At 34.5% G+C, this 16,858-nt stretch overlaps 1 protein-coding gene across 3 annotated transcripts in view; it reads left to right on the top strand.

Annotated features, from left to right (window-relative positions):
- Positions 1 to 16,858, top strand: part of ACOX3 (acyl-CoA oxidase 3, pristanoyl) — a 272,680-nt gene that overhangs the window by 55,405 nt on the left and 200,417 nt on the right. Inside the window, exons 12-14 of one of the 3 annotated variants that reach the window (XM_074229852.1) lie at positions 6,731 to 6,853; positions 8,549 to 8,662; positions 16,600 to 16,715. The exons of the other annotated variants lie outside the window; for them this stretch is intronic. Coding sequence (XP_074085953.1) covers positions 6,731 to 6,853; positions 8,549 to 8,662; positions 16,600 to 16,715 — 353 coding nt within the window. The remainder of the gene's footprint in view (positions 1 to 6,730; positions 6,854 to 8,548; positions 8,663 to 16,599; positions 16,716 to 16,858) is intronic. 3 annotated transcript variants of the gene reach the window in all.

Here is a 16,858-nt window from a genome sequence, read left to right as displayed (position 1 = left end):
CTGAGTATTTTGATCCTGAGTATTTTTCAGTGGTCAGGTTCCCTTTTTTCCTGTTTACCCAGCCTGTTCCTGGTTTTGGGGTGCTTCCTGAACTTTGGAATTTTATTGGGACACCCCCATAATGACTTCAGTGTGTGAGGTTCTGACTGCTGTCCTGATCTGTGAATGACCACAAACGCACCCCCTCTCCCATGGGGCTGGGAGGGGTCCCTGTTCTATGGGGGTGGGGCCTAGACTGCACTCAGGATCTGAATGTGGCCAGAGCCTCAGGGACAGAGGACAGAACTCAGAAGTCTCCCTCCACTCCCTTACTTTCAGTGGGCTGAGCACTCAGGGTGCAGCTGCCAAGAGGCTCCTGCTTGCCAGCTTCACAGACCTGCTTCCATTTCTTTGATCTGGGCTGGTCATACTTCACTGTGCTGAATGCCATGACTGAGCTGAGTGCTGCAACTGTTCTAAGGACTTAGGCTTCAAGCTCACTCTGGCAGAAGTCTCCCTGCTGATCTTCCAAGTTGTGCTTGGTGCTCCTGGGGTACAGGCCAGGAAATTGCTTCTGCTGCCAGGAGCCACAACTCCCAAGCTCCCTGGGGCTGTTCCTGGGAGGCTGAAGTTTCTTCACTCTGGCCGGGCTGCCCCCTATTCCTGTGGCACAGAGTTTTTCCACAGTTTTCCAGGTTACCTGGGCTTGATGTGGCTTCTGCCTCTCGAAAATTTAGGTGGAGTCATTATTTTAAGATTTTTGAAATATGTTGGAGAGAGCACCTAGGAGAGGCTCTTCTGCTGCCATCTGGGCTCCACCCCTACCCTTTTGGCATTCAAAAGAAATTTACCTTTTTGCAATGTCTGTCAACATTTGCTGTATGGTGGAGAAAGCAAAGGAAAGCCCTATTTCTGCTTCATTGACTTTGCTAAAGCCTTTGACTATGCTGAATATAGCAAAATGTGGCAAGTCTAGATCATCTTTTTTGTGTTTGAAGGAACCTAGTTAGAGGTATGTAGTCAAGAAGCCTAGTTTGAACCAATTATGTAACAACTGATTGGTTTAAGATTGAAAAAGGAATACAACATGGCTCTATATAGTCAGCTTATTTATTTAATTTACATGTAGAGTACATCATGTATAATATCAACCTGAATGAATCAAAGTCTGGATTAAGGTTGCTGGGAGAAATATCAATAATGCCAGATTGTCTGATGATATTACTGTGATAGCAGAAAGTAAGATGAATTAACAAGTCTACTGATGAGGGTGAAAGAGGAGAGTCAGTAAAAGCTGACTTGAAGCTTAACATTAAAAAAAATAAACTGATATCCTACTAACTGGTCGCATCACTTCCTGGCAAGCAGAAGGACAACAAATAGAAATGGATTTTATAATCTTAGACTCAAAGATTACTGCGGTTATGTGACTGTAGTCATGAAATTAATAAACATTTGCAACTTGGAAGAGAAACTGGACAATCTGGGCAGCATTCTAACAAATAGAGGCATCTCCTTGCTGACAAAGGTTCATATACTCAAAGCTATAGTTTTTCCAGTAGCAATGTATGTCTGTGAAGGTTAGATCATAATGAAAGTTGAGTGCTGCAGAAGTGATGCGATGCTAGAGAAGACTTTTGACTCAGAGTTCCTTGGACAGCAAGAGAATCATATCAGTCAACATTTAAAGAAATTAATTCAGACTTTTTCTTCACAGGACAAATATTGAAGCTAAAGCTTAAAAACTTTGGCCCCATAATGAAAAGACAGGACTCATTGGAAAGGATCCTGATGTTGGAGAAGATTGAAAGCAAAAAGAAAAGGGGATGACAGAGGATGAGATGGGACAGATTTCAAGAGATAATGGAGGGGGAGGCTAGGTGGTACAGTGGATAGAGCACAGACCCTGGAGTCAGGAGTACCTGAGTTCAAATCTGGCCTCCAGCACTTGATAATTACTTAACTATGTGGCCTTGGGCAAGCTACTAAACCCATTTGCCTTGCAAAAATCTTAAAAAAGAGAGAGAAAGAGAGAGAGAGAGATAATGGAGGATAGAAAGGCCTGGTGTGTTGTGGTCCATAGAATCATGAAAAGTTGGACATGCCTAAGTGACTAAATAACATGAACAAAATGATTATGTAGACTATTTTTCTTAGTTCTGCTTCTTTTATACTAAATCAGTTCAAATAGATTATATAGAATTGGAATTAATTGTCCTTGTACAATTCACTTGTAAATCCATCTGACCCTGGAGATTTTTCCTTTGGGAGCTTATTGATGGATCGTTTAATATCTGTTTCTAAAATGGGAATATTTTAAGTTTATTTAATTTCCTCTTCTGTTAATCTGGGCAGTTTATATTTTTGTAAATAAGTATCCATTTCACATACATTGTCAGTTTTGTTGGCCTACAGTTGTGTAAAATACAACTCTGAATTATTACTTTTATTTCCTTCTCACTGGTGATGGGGTCATCCTTTTCATTTTTCATACTGGTAATTTGGTTTTCATCTTTATTTTTTTAATCAGATTAACCAAAAGTTTATCCATTCTTTTGATTTTTTCATAAAACCAATTCAGTATTATTTAGCAGTTCAATAGTTTTCTTACTTTCATCTTCATTAATTTGTTCTTGGATTTTCAGAATTTCTAATTTAAATGGGTTTTTAAAATTTCTTCTTTTTCTAATTTTTTTTGCTTGCATGCCCAATTCATTGAGCTCTTCTTTCTCTACTTTATTCATTTAGAGTTATAAAATTTCCCCTAATATCTGCCTTGCCTGCATCCCACAAGTTATGGTATGATGTTTCATTATTGTCATTGTCTTGGATGTTATTTCTGATTATTTCTATGATTTGTTCTTTAAATTTAGAGCATCTAGTTTGTAATTTTTAGTTTATTTTTCTCTGGCCCTATTTTTTCGCCATCAGTTCATACAAACATTTCCATGTTAATTTCATATTAATGATTTCTAATTGCATAAAACATTTCATCATATTCAATCAACATAATTTGAGTTTTTCCCCAGCCATTTCCTATGCATCTTCTTTGTTTCCATTTCTTTCTGTAAAAAAAATGCTGCTCTGAATATTTTGGTATGTATATGTCAGATATTTTGTTTTATCTTTGATTGCCTTTGGGCATAAACTTTAATAATGGAATTGCCAAGTTAAAAGATATGGACAAATTCATTACTTTTCTTGCATAATTTCAAAGTGAACTCCAGAACACATAATAACTCATTGTGCCCGCCTTTGCATAGCCTCTTCAACATTGACTGTTCCCATCTTTTTTCTTTCTTTCAAGCTAGTTTCTAAGGAGTGAGACACAATTTCACAACTCTTTTAATTTCTGTCTCCTACTTTGGTCACCTGCAGTTTACAGATCTTCTTTTGGAAGGTTTGCATCCTTTGATCATTTGAAAGGAATGACCTTGGTATTATGCATTTGTTTGTGTATCAGTTCTCTTCATATTTTGAATATTATGTTTTTCAGTAATATTTGATACAAATGCTTTCCTATTCTGACATTTTTCTTTTATTATGTCTTTATTGATCTATTTTTAGAAAACTTTATAATTTTATGTAATCACAATAATGGAAGTTTTTAATCTTTTATGATTTTTTTCCTATCCTGTTTTGTTAAAAAAAAATGTCTCTTTAGCCATAGTTGTGAAAATACCTGATGTCTTTCTTTTTGAACTTTCATTTTGACCTTACCATGACATATAGTGTAAGATACTGGCTTAATCCTTCTTTTAAACACTCTACTTTCCTGTTTTCAAAATAGAAAAGGGAGTGTTGCTCCAACCCTATTGCCATAATTCAGTTCCTTGGAATTATCAAACATTGGCTTAATGCTTTTGATAACCTTGGTTTTTGCTTTTTTTGCTTATTTAATATGTTCCACTGATGATTTTTCTGGAGTTTTTTTGAGGGTTTTTTTTTTTTTTGCAAGGCAAATGGGGTTTAAGGAGCTTGCCCAAGTCCACACAGCTAGGTAATTATTAAGTGTCTGAGGTTGGATTTGAACTCAGGTACTCCTGACTCCAGGGCCGATGCTAGCCACCCCCTTCATGTCATTTCTTTTGAGTTTTTTTTAAACTTTGTGTTATTCCAGTGGTTGTTTTACTATTGCCTAGTTCACCCTCCCCTCAAAAAAATCAAAAAAATTTGTTCACATAATTCAACTTGATTAGCACCAAGTCTACTAAATTAATTTAAGTAGTGATATCATTTTTATTTTTATTTTTTTTTTTATTTACGGCACTGAGGTTAAGGGTGACTTGCCCAACATCACATAGCCAGGTAATTGTTAGGTGTCTGAGGCTGGATTTGAACTCAAGTCTTCCTGACTCCAGGGCCGATGCTCTATCTACTGCACCACCTAGCTGCCCCCTTGTAGGCAAGGTAGTAGATATTCAGTTACTTTTCTTCTATTTCTGGAATAAGTTCATTATAGTTGAATTTATTTGCCTCTTGTGTATTTTATTAGGCTAACTCCTAGATATTTAATGGATTTTTAAATAATTTTGAATAATGTCTTTCTCAGTATAATTTTTGGTGTTTTTGTTAGAGCCATAACTAACAGAATGATAATATTTTTGTTAATTTATAATTTTTAATTTTTTTATCTAGTAACCTCATAGCCTTCATTTGTCTTACTTTCTTCACTGATTCTGTGGGATTTTTTCACTACATCTTAATGTCATTTACAAATTGAGGACAAATTTTGTCTCTCTGCACATGTTTTTATTTTTTCTCTTGTCTTATTGCTATCAAAATTTTCTAGAATGTCAGATAAAAGGAAGGGAGAATATTCCTATTTTATAATTGTATTTTCTGAGAAAGTTTTGGGAATTTCTCCCTTATAAAAATGTTCTTTTTTTTAAATATAAGCTTTTTAATATTGATAAAGTGCTAAATGATCTCAAAGGCTTTTCTCTACTTCTGTTGAAATTATCATGTGACTTTGTTATTTTTGTTGTTTATATAATTAATCCTACTAATTGCTTTCATAATGTTGTAATATCCTTGAATGCACAGAATGAGCTTAAGTTGGACATAGTGATTTCTTTTCTGGCCTTTAGATAATTTTTGGCAATTAATTTCTGACATTGAGCTATTTAAGATCTTTATTTCTTGCTTTGTGACCTTGGGAATTTTTTATTTTATAGATACTCATCAACTGTTTCTTGTATATAATTTCACATTGTGATATTTTCTGATAATTATTTTTTTCTCTTTTGTGAATTCACCATGTTCATTTTTTAAAATTTGATTTTCCTTTTCTTGAACAGATTGGTGAATTCAGATTATCAGATTTGTTAGTCTTCTCAGAAACAACAGCAACAACAGTTCTACATTTTTGAAAGAAATCACTTCTAGCTCTGTATTCCTCCTCTTAATTTTCTATATTTGTTTGCTAACCCCCTTTTAGAGTTTTTAGTTTTAGTCTTTATTCTTTAAAGTTTAAACCAAATCATTTTTTTTCTTTTGCAAGTTTTCTGAGGACTACTTTAGCTTCATCCTAAATATTTGAACATATTCTCTCATTGTTACTATCACTTATTGTTTCTATGATCTTAAAAACCCAATAATTATTTAGAATTTTATTTATTTGGGCCCTTGGTCTATATCATTTTTCTTTCATTAAAGTTTTTATTTTATTATGGTCTGTAAAAGACTGAAATCAGTCTTCTGCCCCTTAATGGCTCTTTCTTTCATTACTTTGCTTAATCCCGAATCCCTTCTGTAGACTTTTGTTATTCTTGTTGCCAATTATTAAAGATTTTGAGATAGAAAATAAAAGATTTAAGGCCAGCAGAAAAGGTGAAAAAATTTGAGCTCTCTCTGGGATGTTAAAACTGCTGAGGATTTTTTTTTTATAAATTACAGCAAAGTAAACTGGTTAAAAAACTTTTCTTCCTGATGGATCAACAAACACTTTAGGACAGGGTGAATAACAAAAAAAGTTAGGCAGTTGTTTGGTAGATAGAGACAGGCAAATAAAGAGTGGAAGCAAGACAGTCAAGGAGAGCTGCCTGGGCCAGAGGACTGGCCGAGCCTAAGTCCAGACCAGGTGTTATAGCCTTGCCCCTTATCTGGGCACTGAGGACAAAAGAGGAAATCCCTCCCCCTCATGTGACAGGAAACCAGGTGGATAGTTATAAGCTGGGAGATTGGGAATGAGAAGACAGGATACAAATTTTATGTTAAACAGTGCAACAATAGGAGTCAATTTACATTTCCAGAGCAAAGAAGCCTCTATAACCTTAAGAAGATTCCAAGATTTTAATAATATTAAAAATTAAACTTCCTAATTCTCTGCATCATTCTCTCTCTTTTTTAATTTGTTTAATCCTTTACTTTACAACCCCAGATAAGAAATCAGGCTCTTATTCTCCCTGTTTCTCTCTACCTCTTTCATTTTTCTATTTTAGTGATGCTATTTAGTTTATAATATCCCTTTCCAAGATATACTATTTTCCATCCACTTCATTTCTTATTTCTTATTCCTTCTAGGAATGGAATCTTTTTCTAGGAATACTAATTCTGAAGTACTTCTGTTAGTGGAGTCACTAACTCATTTAATAGTTGAGTCACTAACTTAATTTCTTCCATCTTTAACAATCTGTACTTTACTAGTTATGTTGAATTTTGGCCCCTTGAATTATCAGTTATAATCCTTTTTATTACACTACATATTGGATATGTATCACAAACCTTCAAAATTGTGGTTTTATTGCAGTGAATCGTTTGGGTGATATTAGAAATGACAATGATCCAAACTGTACCTATGAAGGAGATAATAACGTCTTGCTTCAACAGACTAGCAACTACTTACTGAACTACATTACAGACCAACATCAAGGTTAGTAGCTTTAATAGGATAACACATTGTGGACTATCTTATTTAAAGCAGTTATTAATCTCATAGAGCTTGTAAGAGTATTTACCTTTTTATTTGTGTTTTTAGAATATGCTTTATATTTGAGAGAAGAAAATATTATATATTTAAAACAGTGATTCTCAAAATATGGCGTATAGAACCCTTGGATTTGCTGAGGTCAGACGTATATTTATAACGATACTAAGTAGCACAGTGGATAGAGCCCAGGGCCTGGGTTCAAATTTGACCTTAGACACTCAATATCTGTGTGAGCTGGACAAGTCACTTAACTCCACTTGAAAATAATAACAGTAATAATCATACTAAGATGTTATTTTCCTATTAAAATGCTTTTCCCTTTTCCAGCTGTATTAAGACTAGATTTTCTTCATATACTTCAACTAAAAGAGTATTAAAATACATTGACTATAAAAGCAAATTTGAGAATATAACTTTTATTAAACCAAATATATAAAATAATTGATTCTTTGGAAAACAACTTATCTTTCATAAAATTATGTGATTTTGTTAATATATGATTTATTGTTTGTTTAAAGTTAATTAGTAAATAAATTCTTTTACATCGTATCAGTTTTAATTTCTTAGGTTAAGTATGGACAGCAATAGCTAGTGATGTGTTGGTAAATGTTAAATAATTGGTTATTTGAAAATCAGCTATGTCCTTTTAAGTTTAATCTGCCTTAGTAACATTTTCTTCATCACTTTTTCAAGTCTAGAAATCAACAAAACAATAAAGGCCATATTTATAGTCCTTGCTGATATCCAAGGCATAAATGTTCTCACTGAAAATTTACTACTGACCTCTGCTGAGTCAGTCTGAGCCAGATATAACCCACATAAATCCAAGCTTTTGGGGGTCCTCAGTAATTTTTAAGACTATAGAGGGATTCTGAGACCAAAAGGTTTGAGAATCATTGCTTTAAAAGGTATAAATCAATAGCAGCAACTGGCAGGCAGCGTTTGGTTCTAAGAGTCCAGATGAGGATGAGGATGCCAGATTCTTCTACCCAAAGTTATCTATGTGGAAGTAGCCCCTAAAAGCAGAAAAAGGCTACCTCTGGACTAGTTTTCCCTCAACTGGCACTAAGTATGTGTCTATTGAGTGAAGTGTGATGATGAGTTGAATATGGGAGCCAGGTGAATCCTCCATGTGACCCAGCAGGATAGCCCTGGTATCTGGGTCCCAGGCAACTTCTTCTGCAAATCTTTGCTTTGCCTCATGTTTCTTAAGGGTCTAGAGAAAAGTCTTCTATATTTTATGATGATGTAAATTGCTTGTGCTCTGTGCTTAGGCACAGAATATTTCAGTAGGTAAGGAAGACAGTTAGGACTATGTCAGGAGGTCATTGATAGTGCCTTCTGAATCAATGCTTCCTTTTTCCTTGAAGGTACCTAGAACTTGGGAGCCTGAATACTGATAGGGAAATGCTGATTAGACTAGTTGACCTTTGAAATCCCTTCTAACTCTAAATTTCTATAGTTTTTGAATTTATTCTGATTGCAAATTGTTTCTAAAGTGATAATTCTGGATATTGATTATAATTGATAATTGATAATAATGGATATTGATTACAGAAAGATCACAGCTTATCAAATTCAGAACAGGCAGACTATATATTCTTAATTTTTCAATAAATATGTTTAATATTTTATCAGAAGAAACTCATATTGAAAGTCCACTGGAATCTGTAAATTTTCTTGAAGATTTTAAAAGTATTCTTGGTCAGAAATTTATGATATCCAAAGCTGAGGAATGCATGGATTCTTCAGGTAACTATTTTCTCTTATTTTTCTGAGAATTTATTTCTACTTTCTTATACTGATAATATCTTATAATTTATCTTATATTACCATAATCATGAAATTTAATGTGTATTTTAAATGCCAAAAAGAAATTGAAAATTACTTCAGGTCACGATTTGGACCATAGGGTTTTATTTCAGGAAAACTATATTTTATTGAAAAAAGTGCTGTACTTGTAATCAGAAGATCTGGATTCAAATTTTTTTCTGATTTTTGCAAGCTATATAACCTTAGTTGTCCCTTATCTTCTCTAAATCTGTTTCCTACTCTGTAAAAGAATATACTATTTACCCCCATAGAATTGATGCAATTATTATTATTCACTTGTGTTATTTCCTTTGTGTTATATTATAGGAATTCCAACTCAGCCCCTGGTGAACTACTCGGCAAGTCCATATTTTTTAAAAACTAAAAACATTAGAATATTACATAACAAAATATCCTTTATTTGGATAAATGACACAAATGCACAATTAAGATGTAAATTGAAGTTAATCATTCTGTCTTGGCCAAATGATTACTAAAAAGTTAACAGTGAATTTCTCTGAGTGAATGAATAATTTGAACTCCTCAGAGTGTTCAGGTATCCCAAGTTTAATTCACCACCAGCTACTACTGAGGCTGCTTTATAGTTATCTATGTATTTCTAGATGATCTAGGGATCACTAAGGATTTGGGGATTTACCTTAAGGAGTTTGAGTTTTATCTTGTTAACTATGGTATGCAATTGAAAAATTTGAAGATAATTGATTTAATCACTCAGAAAGAGGGCTTAGTGATGTATACAAGATAAATTGGACAAACAGGGAGATCAGTTGAAGCTAATGGTCTAGATGGTATAAAACTTCTTTTCAGCTGTATCATTGTGTCCTTCTGAATATTATGGGGAGAATAAAAAACACTTTCAATTTTGCTCTCCTCTTCCCTATCAAGTTATTGCATGTTTTAAAGTTGTCTATGGATGGGGAATAATGTGAAATAAAGCTAGACTATGGAAGCCTAGGATTGTTGAAGCAGTAAAGCCACCCACTGATATCAGTTCACTGAAAAACATTCATTATTTTGTGGTATATTCCTTGGAATATCATGTGATAGATAATCAATCAGACACAAATTGTCATTCCTGGAGGTTTGCACAGACTTAGTTGTGCAGAATTGTGCATGATTGAAAATGAAACATCTATGAGAAAACTTGGGGCACTTTTAAAAAATTTGGGACAACCTTGAAAAACTCAAAACAACATAGCCAACTTAATTGTGAATATGATATTTCAGATAATCTTCATTTAGAGAAAAAGTTAAGGTAGGAGATTATGGAATTAATTCTCACATCAGAGTGAGGAGGGTTGGATTTTCCCCATATGGAGAAAATTCCATTGCTATCATTCTACAGACTTCTATATAATTGTCTCAATTTTCTTGGTAGCTATTTAGTCTTCAAGTTAGACTTGAAGTCAGCATCAACCTGAATTTCAATACTATTGACAAATCTTATTAGAACTGTAGGAAAGTCACTTAGCCTCACTACACCTCAGGTTTTTTTTTTCATCTGTTAAATGATTACAATAAACCTTAAATCTTAAAACACAATTCAAATAGGACTCAAGAACTGACATATGCATTCCGTGCCTATTAATAAAAAGAAGTGGGTTAACTTTAATTTAATCTCTTTTTTCAAAGTGCTAATAATTTGAAACTCAAAACTCACCAGTTGATATTAAGAAGTATGTATTAACCAGTGTTTCTTTCAGTGCAAGTATATGGGAACTGGAAGAGGGTGGAGGATAGTTGAGGTGAAGTGACTTGCCCAGGGGTCACATGACTAGTCTTTGTCTAAGCCTGCATTTGAACTCAGGTCCATGTGACTTCAGGGTAATCTTATAAATTGATGGGAATTTATGTAAATAGATGTAAACATCTGCATTCTTTTTAAATTGTCATCTGTTGTAACATTTAGATTTTCATATATTTGATAGGTCATAGCACAGATATATCTTGGTATTCCATCTTTCTTCAGATTCAGCAAACAAAGCCTTTCAAATCTTGTAGTTTAGTAAATAAGTTGGACTCATCTGATTATCCTGTAAGTTACCCACATTTTGTCAAAATTTTATCAGGAAAACATTTCAAGTAAAACTCATTTTTGTAAAAATTATTTGCCGTTGGAAAAAGGCATCATCTGTCTGGGAAGGAAGTTAACATTTTAAGCCAAAATCTTGGCCTCAAATGAATTTGATCATTTAACCCTGAATCTCTGCACTTACTAAGTTTTGTCTCATCTGGATTTGTAGTAAAAACTATACTTCATGTAGAACCATGATACTCCATAGAAACTGAATGCCTCAAACCTTCCCCAATTAAAGTCAGTCTATTAGAATAAAAAATTGATCAAACTTGATGGACCCAATCTATCAAGGAATGAATCTATGTTTTGGGGGATGTATATTAACCTGTCTATATTTTATCCATTATTTGAGTATTTATTGCATTAAAAATATGATTTACTTCATAGATTCTATGTGAAAGGATATTATTTGCTTTCTATAAATGAATCGTGTATTCCCCGTTTATATTTGGGTCCCAGGCTACTGAATACTGCCAAGGTCCATTCTTGTCACCTATCAATAATCTCCTATAGTGTAGCCAGGTGAATCATGGATCTCCATGATCTCATAAGAATCAGAATTGTACTGATACAAAATATAGTAGAAAGAGAAATAATGGATTCACTATAAGTAGGATACAGTATCATACTAATTTATGTTTAATTTTATTGTTCTTGTTTAACATAGATCAGATTGCTTGTTCTCCTAGGGGGAAGGATCTAAAGAGAAAATTCTACACAAATGAATGTTGAAAATGATCTCTATATGTAATTAGAAAAAATAAATTATTAAGATACAACATATTACTAATGACACTTGCCTGGAGTAAAAGATATCATCAAAGACATGTATGACCTCTTTTTGAATCCCCAGCCCTAAGCATTGGTAGGTGCTTCATGTGCAGGTTGAATTAGCCACCAGCATCCCCTGAATATAAAAAGACCTAGAGAAAGCTTACAAATGTCCTGGTGGTCCTTTCTTGACGTTTATGCTAAGGATACCATAAAATCATGGCATTCCAAAGTTTTAAGTCACTGAAAAGGTCTTCTGGTCCAGTTTCCATGTAGTGTATGAATCTAACATCTCTGACAAATGATAGAGGTTCTCTGTTTTCTCTAGTTTACTGATTCCTGAGAGAGTTAATTCATTTTGAAATATTCTGAATGTTAGGAAATTCTTTACTCTTTTTCTCTTATACCAAATGCTGCCTCCCTGTAACTTTTAACCATGGGTCCTTGTTCTGCTCTTTAAAGCCAAGCAAAATAAAGCTGCTCAACCCTCCACAAACCAGTACTGGAATTATCTGGAGATTTCAATTATCACCCCTCCCCCACTCCCCAAAAGTTTTTCTTCCAGATTAAATATTCCAAATTTCTTTAACTGTTCCTTACATGACATATTTTTTTAGTTCTGTACTGATCCTGAATATATGCTAGGTTGTCAATTAAATAATTTATCAACCTAGTTTGAGACAAGTAGCAGTAAAATCAAAAAAGTTTTACAAAGCAACCAGATTAAGACCTGTTGACTACATTTTGAAACAAATCTTACAAAACTCTTGCAATTAATATGTCACTCTGGGTGATTTATTATTTTTTATTTCATCCATTTTAAAAGAATTCATTTTTTATGTATTTTAATGTATAATTGCAGTCAGTATCAGCTGAGGCTTATCAACTATGTGTGGGCAAGACAGCCAGAGAAGCTCTGGGTTCATAGCAGTCCTTGAGCAAAAAGAGCATGAACTCTTTACTTGCCAGTGCAGCCATGTGTGTTCTTACTGTGATGGATTCCAAATCTTTCTTACTCCAACTCACCTCTACTGGGTGATGCACCTAAGCCTGAACCTCTCTTTCTATTCTGCTCTTAGACTTCTCTGTACCACCCTAAGTGGAATGAATGAGACCCTGGGATATACCATAAACCATGGAGAGACCATATGTTCCTGGGCTAGAGTTGGAAAGGACTACAGAATGTCCAATCTGAACTCCTTATTTTACATGTGAAGAAACTATATCCTAAAGAAGTGAAAGACTGCTCAGAAACTGCAATTCATACCCCTGTCAATTGAAAGGCGTGTTTTTGCAGGGGTATTGCCTGTTTTATCCAGGGTCCTTCCTTATCACTTCTCATTTTCATCGCCTTCTCTATATTTTCAATATACTCCTTAATCTGTGGGTCTTATTTCTCCCACGGATTACTTTTAGGCATTCCACTGTGTTACATGAAACACCCTGTGCATTAGTTTAGAAAAATATAATTAGGGTTAAAACAAAGTTAGACATTTGTCAGCAAGATTACTTTCACTGACAGAGAATGGAATAACTCTTTATGTTTGTATATGTCTACTTTTGTGTTTATATTTGAATGTGTGTAAAGCTGAATTCCAGGATGAAAATATCAAATTGGAATGGCTTTGCTCTGTGCTAGCATGAATTTCAATTCATTTCTACCTGAAAATATGTATTCAGAGCCTACTATGGATAAGGTCTACAGAGATTATTTAAGATGCAAAGATTTTAATTAAGTGAGAGAAAGCTAGACCCAGAAAAGTAAATAATGAAGAATGTAATAAGAGCAAAAGAGAATTCAACAGCTTGTAGGAAGACTGGAGAAGTGAAATATTATTTTTAGTTTATGTTTTGGGGATTCCGTAAAGGCATTGCAGGGATTTTAACCATTGGACACCTTCAAACAGGAACACATTTTAGGCAAGGAGGAAAAGCTTCATGGATGCACAGAAGCAGGGAAAGTTTGGTTAATATAAGGGAATAACCAGTAGTTGAATAAAAACCTAAGGCTTGAATTGAAGTTTTGAATTAGAATGTGGGGGTATTAAATGCAAGAGTTTAAGTTTATTCTATTGACAACATGGTACTCCATAGGTTTTTTTTTTAGGTTTTTGCAAGGCAAATGGGCTTAAGTGGCTTGCCCAAGGCCACTCACCTAGGTAATTATTAAGTGTCTGAGAACAAATTTGAACCCAGGTACTCCTGACTCCAAGGCTTTATCCACTACACAACTTAGCCACCCTCCATAGGTTTTTAATTAGGGTCTGACCCATCTATTAGGAAAATTATTTGTCAACCAGAGCAGGATGGTTTAGATGTGGAGGACCCAGAGACAAGAATGACCACTATTTCAATAGTCTAGCTGAGGGATGATGAATGGGAAAGTGTTGCAGAGAGAAATTCAAGAAGTTTTATTCTATTAAAATCCATAGGGCTTGGAAGTTGATGATATAAGGGTGGGAGAAGAGTGAGAAGGAAGTCAGATATGAATCCACATTTTTAATTCCTAATTACCTTGCAGAATTGAGTTTCAAGTTTTTTTAAGGTATCTAGCTGGAGATTATAGTACATGACTCGAAAGGTATTACTCAAGCTCCAGAGAGATTTAGTCCTGGATATATAGATTTAGGAGTCATCTGCATAGAGGTGATAATTGAAGTCATAGGAGTGAATGAAATCACCAACTGCATATTTAGATGGACAAGAAGACTAAGGTCAAAATCTTGGGAAAGGACAATCACATTCAGGTTTTGGGGTAAGAATGCTGAAACTTAGGAGTAGCTAGACATGAAATTAGAAAACCAGGAGACATCATTGTCCAGAGAATTTATCAAGAAAGAGGGGATCGGGGCGGCTACGTGGTGCAGTAGATAAAGCACCGGCCCTGGAGTCAAGAGTACCTGTGTTCAATTCCGGTCTCAAAAACTTAATAATGACCTAGCTGTATGGCCTTGGGCAAGCCACTTAACCCCATTGCCCAGCAAAAAACTAAAAAAAAAAGAGGGGATAGTCAACAAGGTCAAAGACTAAGATAGGTCAAGAAATCTAATAAAAGGCCATTGGATGGATAAAACAAACAATGCTAGTGTTAATATTCGAGATTCTAAATATTAGTATGATTTGCTTTGAAAATTCAAATAATTGTATCCCTTGGAAAATTATTTTCTCTTGACCTCAGTTTCCTCTTCTGTAAAGTGAGGAAGTTGGATTTGAGTAAGATGGTTTTCCATTTCAATTCAACAAGCATTTTTTAAGTAGCTCCTATGTGTAAATATACTGTACCCATATCTTGGCAGGTGAGGGGCAGTAATGAAAGTTTGAAAATGTATATAACTCCTGCACTCAGGGAGACTTACAATCTAGTAAGAGGATATATTTACACAAATAACCAAATTACCGGTTAATATATAAGAAAAGTCAAACAAAGCATAAAAACTTCAAGCCACATAATCTCAGAGTAGGAAGTGACTACAGGACTCATCTGGTACAACCTGTATCTGAACAGCATTCCTCTCAACATCATCCTCAATGAGTGGGCAGCTGCCTTTTACTTAGGAAGGGGGAGAAAGGCAGCAGGGGTTGGGGGGACAGAGATAAGGGTAGGAGAGGGGAAATGGGGAGAGAGAGAGAGAGAGAGAGAGAGAGAGAGAGAGAGAGAGAGAGAGAGAGGAGAAACCAGTTAGTGATTAAGGTATTGGGCTAAATTTTCATCCCCTCTTCCCTCCTTCTCTAACATTCTATAATTCTGTGATTTCCAATTTAAAAATTCTGGGGCAACATTTGAGAAACAGCATTTGTTCTGGTGTGTAAATGAAATAGTCCCACAATTACTGGGTCATTGTCCAGATGTTGCTTTTGATTTGTGGAAAAAAGAAAGTTTTGTGCCTTCAGCAGATTCCTTATAATTCATTGCTGCACAAATAAATCATGGAAAATATTCCCATGCTCATGATGCCAATCTTTTGTTCATCATCTTGAGAACTAAACATCAGAGGAAGAATTTAAGACATAATAAAATATAAAAGGTTATAAAAATAAATTTGTGGAAATATCAGTCAATATGAATTTACTCAAATTACTACTATGCAAGAAATATAATAGATTTTTTTATATTCTAATGAAAATTTTAATTTCTTGGTAGAGTTGAATTAGTTCAAAATGTATTTTACTTAAAAGGATTTGGGATTTTTATTTATGTGACTGAGAATATAAGGAATTCTAGAGTAATTCTTTGAGAGTAAATATGTTTTTAAAAACCTCATTAGCATATGATGATCTCTTAAATCTAAAACCCTTTCCCAGTCCTTTTCCCTTTTCACCTCTTAAGAGTCCTTTGGTATGGTTGGTCAGCTCCTCTTAGATATTCTCTCTTCTTTTAATTGTGATGCTGCTCTTTGTTGGTTTGCTTTAGTTTTCTTTGTTGGATTATCTGTATCACTCCCTCTAATTACATACCTTCCCCAAAGCTCTATGCTGGGTCCTTATCTCTTTTCTACAATTCAATGTTTTCATCACTTCTCTTAGTTTAACTATCCTATTTTTATAGATGATTCCTAGATCTATATGTCCAGCCCTAGTTTGTTGGAAAAATAGGCACCGCCTATTGGATTTTGAACACTGTGTCCCACAGGCATCTTTTTACCTCCCCTCTTCCACCCCACCATTAGTACTCCTGTAACCTAGGTTCATAACTTGGATATTATTCTCAATTTCTCATTCAACACAATAGCCAATCAGTTGCTACCACTATAACTTACCTATATTCTCCAGTCTTATATAAAGAATGAGGAGGATGCTCATTCTCATGCTTACCCAATAGACTCCCACTGGATTGTTGGCAAAATCAAAGAAAAGAAAACAGTACTGAATAACCACTATGGGCCATGTCACATGAGCATCTGATAGCTACCTGCTTTAAGTTTAGAACCCCATAAAGTAAGTGCTTGCTAATGGTATAAACTTCCCAATTTACAGTCATGTGACAGCTGTCATTTCTTTTGTTTTTAAGTTTCTCTGGCAGCATACAAGTGGTTGGTTTGTTACCTACTACAAGAGAGTTATCAAAAATTAAATCAGGAAAGAAAATCTGGAAGTGATGATTTTGAAGCAAGAAACAACTGCCAGGTACTAATCTGCTAACTTTTTAAGTTTTTGGTTCCTTTTGTTTCCAAGTTCTTAGTTGCTTCTGCCTCATAGTGATACAACTTTAATTTAAGATAATGTACTAGGTTTTAAAATGATCTTCTGTTGTAGGGAAAGCTTCATGT

Source organism: Macrotis lagotis, chromosome 3 (assembly GCF_037893015.1).
Source record: "Macrotis lagotis isolate mMagLag1 chromosome 3, bilby.v1.9.chrom.fasta, whole genome shotgun sequence".
NCBI lineage: Eukaryota > Metazoa > Chordata > Mammalia > Peramelemorphia > Peramelidae > Macrotis > Macrotis lagotis.
The sequence above is the reverse complement of the archived record's forward strand: the minus strand, read 5'-3'. Positions and strand labels throughout refer to the sequence as shown.